This window comes from Pan paniscus, chromosome 11, assembly GCF_029289425.2.
Source record: "Pan paniscus chromosome 11, NHGRI_mPanPan1-v2.0_pri, whole genome shotgun sequence".
NCBI classification, from domain to species: Eukaryota; Metazoa; Chordata; class Mammalia; order Primates; family Hominidae; genus Pan; species Pan paniscus.
Window position 1 is genome coordinate 123,611,256 of NC_073260.2, and position 13,843 is coordinate 123,625,098.

A 13,843-nucleotide genomic window follows, 5' to 3' on the forward strand; every position below is an offset into this window, starting at 1 on the left:
GAGGCCAGGCCGAGGCGCCCTGCGGAGACGCCGGAACTGGGAGTAGGGGAGGCTGAGGGGCGCCACAGCAGGACGAAAGCAGGCCCGGGCCCTCTCCTCACTTTCCCGGCCCGGGAGCCTCCTGGGCGGGGCAACTTCCGGAGTGCTCGGGGCCCCGCCCCCCAGACACGCCCCGCTTTCCCCTCCCCGCCCGGCCTCGCGGGCCGCGGCTTTCAACTGTGGAAAAGTTTGGTTTGCTGGTTTTCTTGGACCGGGGCGGGGGTGGGGACCGGAGGGGCGCCGAGGGGGAGGAACTGAAGCAGGTGGTGGAGTGGAGGCGACCCGCTTCCGAGGGCAGGCGGGTGGGGGAGGGGCAAGGGGGCGACTGTTGAAGGTGAGAATCGCGAGCGGCTGGCGGTGGCCCAGCTTCAAAGGCGCAGGGCCTAGAAAAGTCTGTGGATCTAAGGCCTCGTCCGCGTGTGCGCGGAGGGCGAAGGGAGAGCCAGGGCCCTACGCCAGTTTCCCGGACAAAATTCCCAGAGAGTCAGCGGCGCGCGGGCAGGCTGCCACGACCCTAACCCGCCCGGCGGACGGGGCCTGCAGGGAAAGCCAATGAGTATCCCCTGCCCCTCCACAGGCTGCCCTTAGGGTTTCTCTGTAAAGCGCGACGACGCGTTCTCAAAAGCGCCATTAATGCGACTCGATGCAAAGCGTCAAAATGCGGTGCGATACACGTATACGTGGGAAACCGGTTCAGCATTAAAGTTCAAGTGGAGCGGAGGGGGCTGCATATTTTTATTTCTATTTATTTTTTGAGACGGAATCTCATTCTGTCGCCCAGGCTGGAGTGCAGTGGCGCGATCTCGACTCGCTGCTTCCCTCCGCTTCCCGGGTTCAGACGATTCTTGTGCCTCAGCCTCCCGAGTAGCTGGGATTACAGGCATGCACCACTACTCCTGGCCAATTTTTGTATTTTTAGTAGTTGGCCAGGCTGCTCTCGAACTCCTGACCTCAAGTGATCCGGCCGCCTCGGCCTCCCAAGGTGTTGGGATTACAGGCGTGAGCCACCGGCGCCCGGTGGCCGGGAGCTGCATTTTTATGTGTGGGCGGGAGTCTTGTTTCCGCAAGAATCGAGGGAAACGGCAGTGCAGGCCAGGGGGGGGGTCTGACTCCCACCTCTGTCCCCGATTGGGGTCTCCAAGCGTGGTCAGCGGAGGGAGCCCCGGCTGCGGGTATGACGGTGGTTGTGGCAGCAAGAAGGCGAGTGTCACCCAGGGCGTCCTGGGCCCCAATTCAGTGGCGCAGGGTCTGCAGGACACGAGGTGGAATATGAGCCAAGGGCCCCGGGGCGGCGGCGCGAACCCAGCGGCCTGCTTGCTGCGGTGGCTTGTCAGCCCGCGGGTCGAGTCCGCTGGAAGCGGGGAGGGCTCATCAGCGCCCTCAGCCACTGCGGCAGCTAGAGGCGGCCTGGGGAAAAGCGCGTGCTCCCTTTGCTTCTAGCCCCTCGTGGAGTAGCGGCCGCTCACCAAGAGTCCAGGAGAATTAGGCCTGGCGCTCCTGCCTCGGTTTCCCCACACCGTGGCACCCAAACGTCTGCAAAACTTGTCAAGGCTGTCTGGGCAATCCGCACAGTGCGCCGGGCGAGCACACGACGCCTGCCACGCCCACACTTGAACACACGCGTTCTGCGCACTCTTCCACTGCACACACCATGGATCCCGCCCGCGGAAGGGGGCAGAGCTTGGGGAAACTGACACCCCCTCGAATGTGCTTATTAAAATACGGTTAAAATCCAGCCGTGAAGATGTACTGTCTGTGCCCTACCTTGTGTTTAGAATTGGACATTGATAACGCGATCCCCCCAGGCCTTGGGCCTGTCTTGCACTCTCCTGGGTCAAGACTAACAGCCCGGGGAAACCTGAGCGTCACTACGCGTGGGAGGAAGGCTCCAGACCCCTCTCTTCTGGGGCTATTGGACACAGGCCAAAAGCCGGGTCTTCCGGTCAGCTTGAGACCCTGCGTGGCCAGCGGAGGTCCAGGGCCCCGCCCTCCCGCTGGGAGTGGCCCTTCCAGGGGACCGCGTGAGGCCGCTCGGATGCAGCACCAAACGGCGTTAGGCGAGGCCGGTGGGTTTAGAAGGGCCTTTTCAAAAATAAGGCTGCTGCCCGCTGGACAGGCCTAGTTCCCAGGGTGCAGGCGGCCACGATGCGCATTGCTTGCGCAGCCCAAGCCCGCTCCGCCGAGCCAAACCTGGCTCTCGGGGCTCAGCAGAGGCCCGAAAGGTGCTCAGTCAAGGCTGAGAGCGCACTGGCAGCCTACCTGGGCCTTGCCTGACTTTGCAGAAATGCAGGGGGACTGAAGGGGGCAGTGCGGAGAGGGGACACTTTCCCACTGAGGAGGCGTGCGGAGCTTCTCCAACCACCCCGCGGGTCACAATTAAGTGTGCTGAGGTTATCTGCGGAATGGCGGGAGCTGCGAGACTCCGGGATCCTCAAAAGCCAGACCTAAAGAAATAGAGGGGGCGGTGGGCAGGGGCCCGCGAACACGCGGGCAAGGTGGGCGCGGGATCATCTTCCGGGAGGCCACTAGAAACACCTCGGAGGTGACGACTCCGCGGTCCGCTTCCCTTCCCCGCGCGCCCGCAGCCTCCGCCGCAGCCGTCACAATAGCTACAGCTACAGCCGCCCGCCGAAGGGCACACGGCTGCAGTAGCAGCAGCCTGACAAGTGTGATAAAATGATCTTCCTTAACTAAACTCGTAAAGCACTGGGCAATAAAACTCAATCTTCTGTAAAATCCAATTAAGTCATTATCTGACTGATTGTATCTTTAATTGAAAACAGAAGTGACAGTAAATTTCTGTGATATATCAGGATCAATCGATACCGCTATACGATTCAGCCCCAAGAAGTGATTTATAATGTCAAACCTATATAGGTAACTCCACATTATTCTCTCTAAAACCACTGGTGGATGAAATTAAGAGTAAGTGCATTTAATAAAAAACAAGATGGTCAGGTTATTGATTACAACGGATGGGGGTGAAATCAAATAGATGTTTTCAAAGCACAGAGCGAAGAAAATACAAGTAATTTCTTTTTTCCTGTTTAATACCGCTCACCAAATATACACACAAGAAAATTCAGTCATCAATAACATTTTTATTTCAGGTACAGCTGCAACTAAGCAGAACAATGAATTTTTTTAGACTAGTTTCATTTCAGGATGGCTTCTGTTACATAACAAAGTACTCCATAGCAATTTTTAACAAAATAATGAACTCAAATCTGTAGCAACTTTTAAAGATGTACTTATTTCCAAATCAGATTACAACCTAAGGTTACAACAGTCCAGACTGCATCCATTTTTTTCCAGTAGTAGAAAGAATGTATGATAAACTCATTCTACAAACACCACTCAGGAACTCTGCATCACTAAGGTCACTTTAAATTGCACTGTTTACAAATTACACCCTTTACCAAAAACGCAGCAATTTTTTTTTACAGGCTTTAATGTTTCTGATTATATTTCAGTTACGTTTTGGATTGGGAGGATGGGGTGGGGCTATTTCCAACAGCAACACACACAATATATCCATTTAGCAGACTTCTAAAAAAATCACTAATTTTGCCTGCTCTTTTCTTCTCACCTGTCAGGTAACTTGACTAAATTTATATCTTTGCAGGTTTTTAAAAAATACTTAAAAAAAAAAACCCTAAGGCACCTAAGATTTCATTTTAAAACTAAAAGTAACATCTAATTAGATGACTCATTTAGAGGCACACAAATGGCTTCACTTGAATGAATTCTTTCATTTCTTGAAAACTACATGAAACCAGTGTCATTAAAAAAATGAACACTATTATTTAAACTCCGTGAGTAAAGCACTTAAATCATGCAGATGGTAGTCACCGACCCTAAAGTATTACAAATGTGTTACAGCCTCTGGACTAAACTCTAAAGAATATAAACCAAATACGTTCTCAACAGTTAAGATAGTATGAGTCAATGCAAAATATTAACAAACCCCATGGAAAGTGGAATAAGCCTGTTACTCCAAGTGAACCGCCATCGGCAGCAGGCACTGCTCACTCGTCCTCCTCGATGACGGGAGTGACTGCGAAGCTGCTGGGCTCCGACGCAGGCTCACATTCAAGCACTGCCTTTGTGCTCTTGTTACTAATAGGAGAGCTGCTCGAGAGGGAAACCAAGCCAGAATCTTGACTGCTGGGCGGCGAGAATACTGGGAAGTGAGGGGAGAGAGAAAGGGAGACGAGTATGTTAAAAGTGGCTGGTCTTTATACATTCATTATTCAATTAGGTTACAACAAAGAAAGTGACGCTCTCCATTTCTATTCTGAGTTGAAAGTGTTTTTACAGACACTCATTAAAACTCCTAGCATTTCTTTAGAATAAAAAAATAGTATTCTACACAGTATACCTATTTAACGAAAGGAGTAAGCTAGATAGCAGAGTTCCAGTTTAACGTTCATTAAAAAACAAAACAAGTCGGCTGTATCCTCTTTGGGAAACTATTTCCACCCTTCACCGGACTCCTCCCCTTTATGCAAAGTATGCTGATGAAACTTGTCAAGTGATCCATCTGACAAATCACCTCAAGCAAGACTCCACCCATGCGTTTCCACCATAACAGGTAACCCACCCTACTTTTTCAAGATACAGCAGGTGAAGTTGATAGCATATTAACTTTACTATTATTTCTCTTGGCATAACAGGACAAAGACGGGGGAAGGGGATGTCAGCATACGTAACTTTTAAAAAGTAAAAGACAGTAAATGGGAGAGAAAAACTGTAAAAACAGAAAAGTAAATAAATTACATCACACTAAAATAGAAGTCAGATACAAATTGTGAAAGCAAACCTAGGAACATAAAACTCCACTGGAAAACCCACATTAAATATGAAGGATGCAAAAGTAATAAGGTGTTAAGCAACTTTTGCAACCTTAGCAGCCACAGTAGATAAAAAACTGAAGCAAAAGGGTCTCTGACCTTCTTAACCTTAGCTGAGTTTAGATCCACCCCCAGAACTCCCTTCCTGCCTAGTGTGAATGTAATTAAGGGGAAGCTGCAGTGGTAATTTCTCTCCTCATTAACTTCCTGATTGGTTTCAGCCTCAGGATTCTGCCGGGCAGTAGTTTGTCACCAATTCCAAATGGCCAATCGTTAATACTAATGTTTGTGTAACTAACTGCCAGCATCTGCCACGGCTTCTTGTACAACAATAATGGTGAAAGGGTACATTAGTGCTTCTGTGTTAATTCAGCTTGTGTTCATCAATAGGGAAATCTATGATGTAATTAGCAAAATGCATTGGGAGCTGAGTGCTGAAGTCATTTGTAGAGAACTAAATCATAGTAGAAGCTGTACTGGGTCCTGATGTGTTTGCCATCAATACTTATTATGTTTGGAATTTAATAAGGTATATTACCATGCTGAAAAGAGACCTTTTTACAACTGAACACTATTTACACTTGTTACGGGTTTGGAAAAGGTTTGCTGCAGCTAGTGGAACCACACAGAAATAAAAGAACAGAGCTAGGATTTAAGAAGCAGACCCTTTACCACTCCACTGGACCAAATTCTTTCAGAAAGCCCCCTTCTTCCAGTGTGACATATGGGTAGACAGATAGACAAACGGATAGTTTTGTACAGCTACCTCAATATCCAAGAAGGAAAGAGATGATCTGAAAATTCAGTAAGTGAATAAATTTAAAAAACAATTTAGGCAATTTCCTGACAAGTGGTTGCTTTTTATATTGATAGATTTGTTTAGTCTTTAATAATGTAAATAAAAAGCAAAGGATAAGTTTGTAAGCTTTAAAATATAGGAAAATTTTTTTTAATTTAAAGGGAGTCATTAAGTAGTATTTTATAACAAAAAAGCACACATATGCATATATAAATATAGCAACCAAAACTAGGAATCTAGGAAATCTGAAGCCTTCATCTTATTACAGTTCATAAAAGTATCTTACTAAATTTGTATTGTTATATGCATTGAAATTCCATGCAAATCCCAGGTGATTTATTAATTGTATACATGCACCTGGTTGTCATACATATGCACAGAGAAATGTTTTCCAAAGGCAGCAGACTGCTTTGAGATCTTGTTACTATACAGATGTGGAGAGCCGACTAAGAGCTTCCTGGAGTCCGTGCGTTAATGTCCCCACCCCCAACCAGTGACAGAAGTTTCTCTGTATAGAAGCTATGGAGAAGAACAGTAAACATTACTGACTACTACCTGTATGCCACACACATACTTTAGTGAGGTATTTCACCCTCAAACCATTCACTGAGAGAATTACTCTCCCCGTTTAACATAGGGATCCTGTGCAAGCTGTCAAGGGCAGCACTGTACTGATTAGGCTGACTCTGGCGTGCTCTGGCCCCTGCACCAACCTTCTCCTGGGCCCCACATTTCGGAACTGGCAGCTGAACCTTCCCAATCTCTGTGTGAGTTTAACGAGGCAAAGCAACGGACCTTTGCCAAGCTGATGCAGAGGCTTGTAAAGGAATAGGTATGTGTTCTCCCAACATGTTCAGAGCCCTGGGCCTGTTTCCAGTTAGCAGCTGACTGGGAGATGCCCCGGGAGATGCCCTCTCCTCATTTAGCCAACTTGGGACTAAAAAGGGGAGGAGTGGGAATTTTGCAAAAGAAAGGAATTTGACAATATCCCCCTTTTGCTCTAACTTGCCTTATGAATATTTTCTTGGAAAGTACTCTTGCGACATGGGGCCACAAAGCATGCAGAATATTACCTGCATGGACTAGGGGGGCTCCGAGCATACTTTTAATGCATGACTGCACTCTAGAGGAAATGTAAAACTCACCCTGTTTTGAAAAACAACTGTATTTTTTATAGTGTTTCTCCACTCCAAATCTAAACCCATGTTATTTTTACATTTGTTCAAGGCTTAGCATTGTTTTTAAATAATAGGCTGTTGAAGTTAGGGATAGTATCTGTTTAAACTCATTTTTGTATAGCACCTCATAGAGTTCTAAGTACATGAGAAGATTGAGTGTGTTTTTCCTTAGTGACTAATGTCCAAAATCACTTTTACTACCATCCTTAAAGATCGTGCCTCAGAGGTACCTTTTCCATTTTAATGCAGCTTCCTTAAACTTTTGGAAGGAGAAGGCTAATAGTTGACCGTTGTAAATTATTTCATACCAATTAAAAATTCAAAAATCTAAATGATGCTTTTCGCTCTTTGATTCTAAGGGGCTCTACACAAGGCTAATTTCAACTCAAAAGTCTTGTCTTAGGTCATTTTGTAAAAATGCTAACTCCTAGCATCAGTGGCACTGTGGGGGAACAGATAGTATTGGTAGCACTAGAAATTGGTTCAATCTCTCTGGACAGCAATCTAGTGACATGTAATAAGAACCATAAAGCTGTTCAGCCCCTCTGACCTGGTAATTCCACTCTGGGGAATAATCCCGAAGAAAGGAAGAATAACTGAGCCTGAGATGCTCAACACACCATCAGTGAAGATGTTAGTGTACTGCCCTTGTGCTTGGGGAAGGGAGTTGGGGCCACAGCTGCACTGGGGTTGGGGGCAGGAAGCATTCACAGGCAATAAACAATTAAGGATTATACTACCCTATAATCATTGATAGCCTCCCAGCATTTACAGAAATAGAAGAAATTATTTCTGCACACCACAGCAGAGACTGAAAAGTAAGGAAAAGAAAAAAGGAAAACTTGCCAATCTGATATTTTTTTGTGTTACAATGAAAGGTGGGTAAACCTCCGAGGCTGACCCTTGTTTGAACCAGCAAATCTAGTATCTGTTTTCTCTCAAGAAGCCTATTTGTCTACCGAAGCTACTGGGATGTTATTTTATTATGATTTAAAAATAAACAAAATCCTTACACAGGATCATTCTTACCAATGAGGGGAAAAAACACTTCAAGATGATTTTGATGCCAGCTAACCATGAGTATTCTTTTTGAAAAATATTTATACTGTCAAAAAAGAAAACCTTCTTTAAAAAAAACCACAAAACTCTTAAGCGCTAAATCTTTTGACATTGCAAAGACCCCTGACTTTTAACTTGAATGATCTGTTGGAAGTCAATGGACTGGAACGAATAATTCTCTTCCAGTGATGTGAGAAAACAGGATACTCATGCTTTAAAAACATTTTTCCTTCCTCTATATGTTAAACACTATTAAACTCCTAAGAAACCATTTTAAAATAAAATACAAGTGGCATTTTTCAGTTGTTTCCAACTCTTCATCTAGATGCTGACTGCCAAGGCAGACAGACAAAATTGCTGGCCTCTTCAGTTTCCTAGATTTTGTAGGCATAAGAAAGAATCTGATGAAAAGCTGATGAAAATTTCTTAAACAACAAATTCTTCCACTTCATGATAACCATAGTGTTTGGAAATAAAATCATGTGCAATCAATACCACTTAGCATATATTTAATGTTTCACAATAGAACTCTTTTCCAGAGTGGAACTGCTGCCCTTCTCACTAACATTTAAAATAATAAGGATTATCTAAGCTGTCCAAAGCTTGGCAGGTTCAGTTTGTACTTTCAAATAGCATTAATTCTTGGCACTCAGAACAAGGGATAAAAGGTAAAGATATGAATGGAGATCTTTATTCCACCTGATCTATCATGGATTAGCTCATTCTTTTCCAGTTCATGCCTGCACTCTAGTTAAGAAGAAGGCTGAGCTGTAACTGATGTAATTAGAAACCACAAGCTGAGAAAAAAATAGCCCTTTGGTAATCTCCTCCATTTACTATAAATTTACTAAAAAAAAAGTAATGATCGTTGAAACAATTAAATGTGTTTTTCCCCCGAGTGCAATTAAAGAGTAGTGATGAGAGAGTGGAGCATAGGATTGGGTTTTCCGTAACACCATATCTTAGTTATCAGCTTTAAAATCGAGTATCGGTTTTGAAGGGGGCTAGCTCTGCACTTTGCGTATTGTAGAGAGAACTGGCCAATCACTGTAAATGAAAGATCCTATAGATGGCATCAGGTAAATTAAATGAAAGATCCTACAGATGGAATCAGGTAAATTATCAGTGCTTCCTCGTTGATACAACTATCACAACCTTTGCAAGCACTGGCAAATAGCATACTTTAAAAACGAGGTGAACTTAACAGAAAGTACATATTTATGCAGCATTACCTCTTTCCCTCTAAATTTTATGTAAAACATAATGTACACACAATTCACAAAATAACAGTAGGCCAATTTTTTAACTCTCAAAAGGAACAGAGCCAAGCAAGCATCCTTCTGCAGCATGTCAGAGGTTGGGGGAGCACTGGCCCGGGAGTCTGAGAACCTGGGCTCACAGTCTGGTCCTACTGTAGCTGCAGATTAGTTTCCCTGCTGCTTGTGAAACTAAGTGAAAATGCACCCATCAAACTTACTCCCTTCCCCACTTACAGAGTTCAACCGATAAGCAAAGGGAAGAAGCCTTTTTTGTTTATATTAACATGGTATGCAAAAAGGGAAGAGAAAGAAGGGGCGCATTCAGCCTTATACCCCACCAGGGACTCAAGCAAAATTAGCTCACGGCCAGGCGTTCCTTCTCCAATGCCACCTCCACCCCACCCAGGCCCTCCTGGACCACAGCATGGCAGCTGGTGGGTCCCCAGTGCCACCTCCAACCCACCCCACCCCACCCAAGCCCTCCTGGACCACAGCATAGAAAGCTGGTGGGTCCCCACATTCCCTGCTTGTTTCATGGAGGAGGTCACCACACGCAACTTGTGTCTCAAAGCCATGAATAATCAACATGTCCACGGCAGCAGCCCTACCCTGATAGGGGCTCAGCACCCTTTGAAGTACCTCCTCTCCCCTCACTCCTCACCTTCCAAAAAACCCTTCTTGCCTGTCAGCAATGGTGATGCTCCAGACTGCTCCCTTGCCCCCAAACTCAGTCAGTTGTGGGAACTTTCCTCCCACTGACATCTCTTCCTAAACCCTCTCAGAGGTGAGCAAGCGTGCACACGAGGGGCTGACTCACTTTTACTGACTCAGTTGACTAGTCCCGTCCAGGGGTGTCGCATTTGGTGATACACGCAATCCAAACAGTCAAAGTCACTCTAAAACTATGTTTTAACCAAAATATATTAAGTCTTAACACCTAATCATCGTGTGGCTTTTAATTCCCTTTAGTAACAACATCCTGCAGTAAACCCACAGACTGACTGACTCTTTGCTCTCCTCTGCTCTCCAGTAAAATAAACACGACCTAGGCTTTTAAGAAAACTCCTCTGGTACCTGGGACATTGCTTAAGCATCCTGCGCCCTAGTTTCTCCATCTGTGAAAAGGGGGTAATAACAGACAGTAGTGAAGATTACTGGAGTAATGTTTACTCAACAAATATTAGTTTCCTTAATTCCTCTGTCAGCTGTCTAAATCTCCATGTCTTAATGTGAGAAGATTCTTGCTTTTGAACGCATCAGAATCATATCAGGATTTAGTACAAGGTCTGTTTATTCCAGGCCACACATACATGTTGCCTTTTTCAGAGAACCAGGAATACATGTTTACTATGTAATAGCCTGAATGTCACATCCAAGAGGCAAAACAACCTATTCCTCACTTGAACGGGCCCCTTGTTAACATCAGTTCTGCCTTTTTCAATCTTTTTGAGGAGGGAGGTGAGAAGATGGCTGGCATCAAATCAAACACCAGAATGTCTGTGAACATACTTTATAAACCAAACAGAAAATAGCATTATTATCCCATGATCAAGCAAACCATCCCTTCAGACTAGCATTTGGAGGAAGAATCTGTGGTTTTTGAGCCTAAGTTTGTCCTAAAAGTTGGGAACTCTGGGAAGTACATGGCACAGGTGTCAATGTCTCCAAATAAGTACAGGTCTCATCTGTTCCTAATCTACAATTACTGGGTTCCTGGAGCCCTGTCACAACGAGGCTTGCGTTCTGAGGGGAGAAGAGCAAAGAGTTACCCAGTGTGTGGGTTTGCTGCAGGATGTTGTTACTAAAGGGAATTAAAACGAGGCATTCCAGAAACTGTCCCTGGGTCAGAATGCAACAGAGTAGAGGGGTCAGGTGTGGGCTCCGGAGGTGGGCTGTCTGTCTTACTACCTGAAGACCTTGGACAGGTCCCTTAACCTCTCCATGTCTCTGCTTCCTCATGTGTAAAATTGGGGATACAGTAGAGCACTTAGGAGGATTATACACAAGGCGTGGGGCCCCATTAAGTGCTACATTCCCTCCTGTGGTCACCCACACGTGTGGCCCGGTGACAACCACATCTCAGCACCTGATGCTGTCTGAACTGAGCCCTGTTCCTAGCGTCACTTCTCATCTCAGCACTGCTCCCCCACTCCACTTCCCTTGTCTACACCTGCCCCACCCCACCCTACTTCATCTTTCTTGAGCTCGAAGAGGCAGCAGAAACACAGCCTCCTTTCTGGGAAACTGTTTTCCCACCACACTGCATGCTAGGCAGGAGGGCTGAGGGAGGCCTGCCTCTGGCTGGCTCCTCTCACTTAGGAGCACCTGTCAGGCTGGGCCAAGCCCAGCTCCTACCCCTCAGCCAGGAGCAGCCACCGTCTGAGAATTGTCCAGAAAGACCAGGAGCTCTGCCATCCACACTGGCACCTCAATAAACACCCTGTGCCTCAGTTTCCTCAATTGTAAAGGAAGGTAATAAATATCTCACAAAGTTGCATTGAGGATCAAGGAGACAAAATAGTTTGTAAACCCTAAAGGTCTATACACTTGTTACTCATTATTTTCTGTCCCCTCTCCTCTGGCAGAAGCCTATACTCTTCTCCAGGAAAGAACTGTGAGTGTCTGTACTCCATTGTAAATTAATAGGATTTTTATTAAACATTGGTTGAGAAAGGAAAAAAAGTGACAACACACCCAACACCTCTGAATGTTCTTGGACAAGTTTCAATTCTGATGTGAAGGAAAGTCAACGATTGCTTTCTTCATCCCTCTTTACACACCAAAAGACTGAAAGTTAAAATGAATTCCAAGCTAAAACCTGAGTCTATTGTTTGTGCTTTTCACGGCATCATGTATAGGCCTTCAGTGACACTTAACCATTCCTGAGGCTGGGCCAACAGGCAAGCCGACTCCACTGAATCAGGCTAGGGCAAAGAGCCAGGAGAACCACCTGGAGGCAAAGACACAAAGTCCACAAGGTAAAAGACAAACCTCGGGTAAATGGAAATTGAGCTGCGAATGTCTACCATCCATTGTCCAGCACAGTGCAGAGCACACAGTGGGTGTTTAATAATGGATGCATGAGTGAGAAAAACAATGGAATGTAGCCTTCACAAGACACACTGCAACCATAAAACAGGACTAACCCATGCATGCACTGGCAGACAGTCTCAAGTCTAAAACCAGTTTAAGGTGGCTGGGTGCGGTGGGTCACGCCTGTAATCCTAGCACTTTGGGAGGCTGAGGTAGGTGGATCACCAGAGGTCAGGAGCTCAAGACGAGCCTGGCCAACATGGCAAAACCCCATCTCTACTGGAAATACAAAAATTAGCCGGGCATAGTAGCACATGCCTGTAATCCCAGCTACTCGGGAGGCTGAGGCAGGAGAATCGCTTCAACCCAGGAGGCAGAGGTTGCAGTGAGCCAAGATCGTGCCACTGCACTCCAGCCTGGGCAACAGAGCAAGACTCCATCTCAAAAAACAAAAAACAAAACAAAACAACAACAACAACAATAAAACCAGTTTAAGGAGTTTAGAGTACAAGTGTTTGAATCAATTCTGCCTGTAGTTACTACATAGTGACTCTATGCAAAGCCTGGACACAGAGGCAAAGGGAAAAGCAGCATCAAACACACCCTCTGACAAGTGGTGGCACCAGGACCCTGTCAGCCCAGGCCAAAGGCCCCCAGCTTTTAATGAGTTCCTCAGGGACTCTGTGCAATGCAAATGAGTGCTCAGATCCACATATAGGTGCCATGACTGGGTTGGCCACACACACCACAACTGCATTTGAAAACAGACTTAAATATATACGTGATCATCTCAGTAACGAAGGCAGGCTGGGCAAAGAAGATGCTCTATGAGTCGTCTCTGAAATAGACTTATCATTTGATTCTGGGAAAGCTGTTTTCTCAGATACAAAAGTAATCAAACCCATAAAGTAGGCTGTGACATTTGCCACTCTACAAACTAGGTTGGCTGTCCAGATATTTTGCAGTATGAGAAAATTTTAAAGCAGCCTTGCAGAAGAATCACAGATGCTCCAGCCTGAAAGGGTAAGGTGTGATGGAAATCCCAACCTTGATGGGCATCTCGTTAAGGCTAAGAAAAAGGATTACAGTTTTGGAGTCAACACCACTGCCAGAGGAGCTGGTCACAATAATGTCAACACTGCCTTCTCATCTAGAGCGCCAATGAGCTTGGTTTCCTATCTAATCCACAAACTGCAGTTAGCCTTTCACTTTAGATTTATATAATCTCTAATAAAACACAATGTTTAACAAAATATTTATACTTAGGATGCGCATCTTTAGCTATATGGTTTTTAGAAAGTTTTTCATTTAAAAATATTCTGGACCAGGCGTGGTGGCTCACGCCTGTAACCCCCAGAGAGTTTGGAGGTCCAGGCGGGTGGATCACCTGAGGTCAGGAGTTTGAGACCAGCCTGGCCAACATGGTGAAACCCTGTCTCTACTAAAAATACAAAAATCAGCTGGGTGTGGTGGTGTGCGCCTGTAATCCCAGCTACTTGGGAGGCTGAGCCAGGAGAATCACTTGAAGCCAGGAGGTGGAGGTTGCAGTAAGCTGAGATCACGCCATTGCACTCCAGCCTCAGTGACAGAGCAAGACTCCATCTCCAAAAATAAAAATATTCT

General features: G+C 45.6%; 1 protein-coding gene across 2 annotated transcripts in view; it reads right to left on the reverse strand.

Annotated features, from left to right (window-relative positions):
- Positions 1–356: 356 nt before the first annotated feature.
- Positions 357–13,843, reverse strand: part of DMRT1 (doublesex and mab-3 related transcription factor 1) — a 130,699-nt gene continuing 117,212 nt past the window's right edge. For both annotated transcript variants that reach the window (XM_003823349.4, XM_034967058.2), the window contains exon 5: positions 357–4,222. In XM_003823349.4, the coding sequence (XP_003823397.1) occupies positions 4,068–4,222 (155 nt within the window). In that variant the 3' untranslated portion in view covers positions 357–4,067. The remainder of the gene's footprint in view (positions 4,223–13,843) is intronic.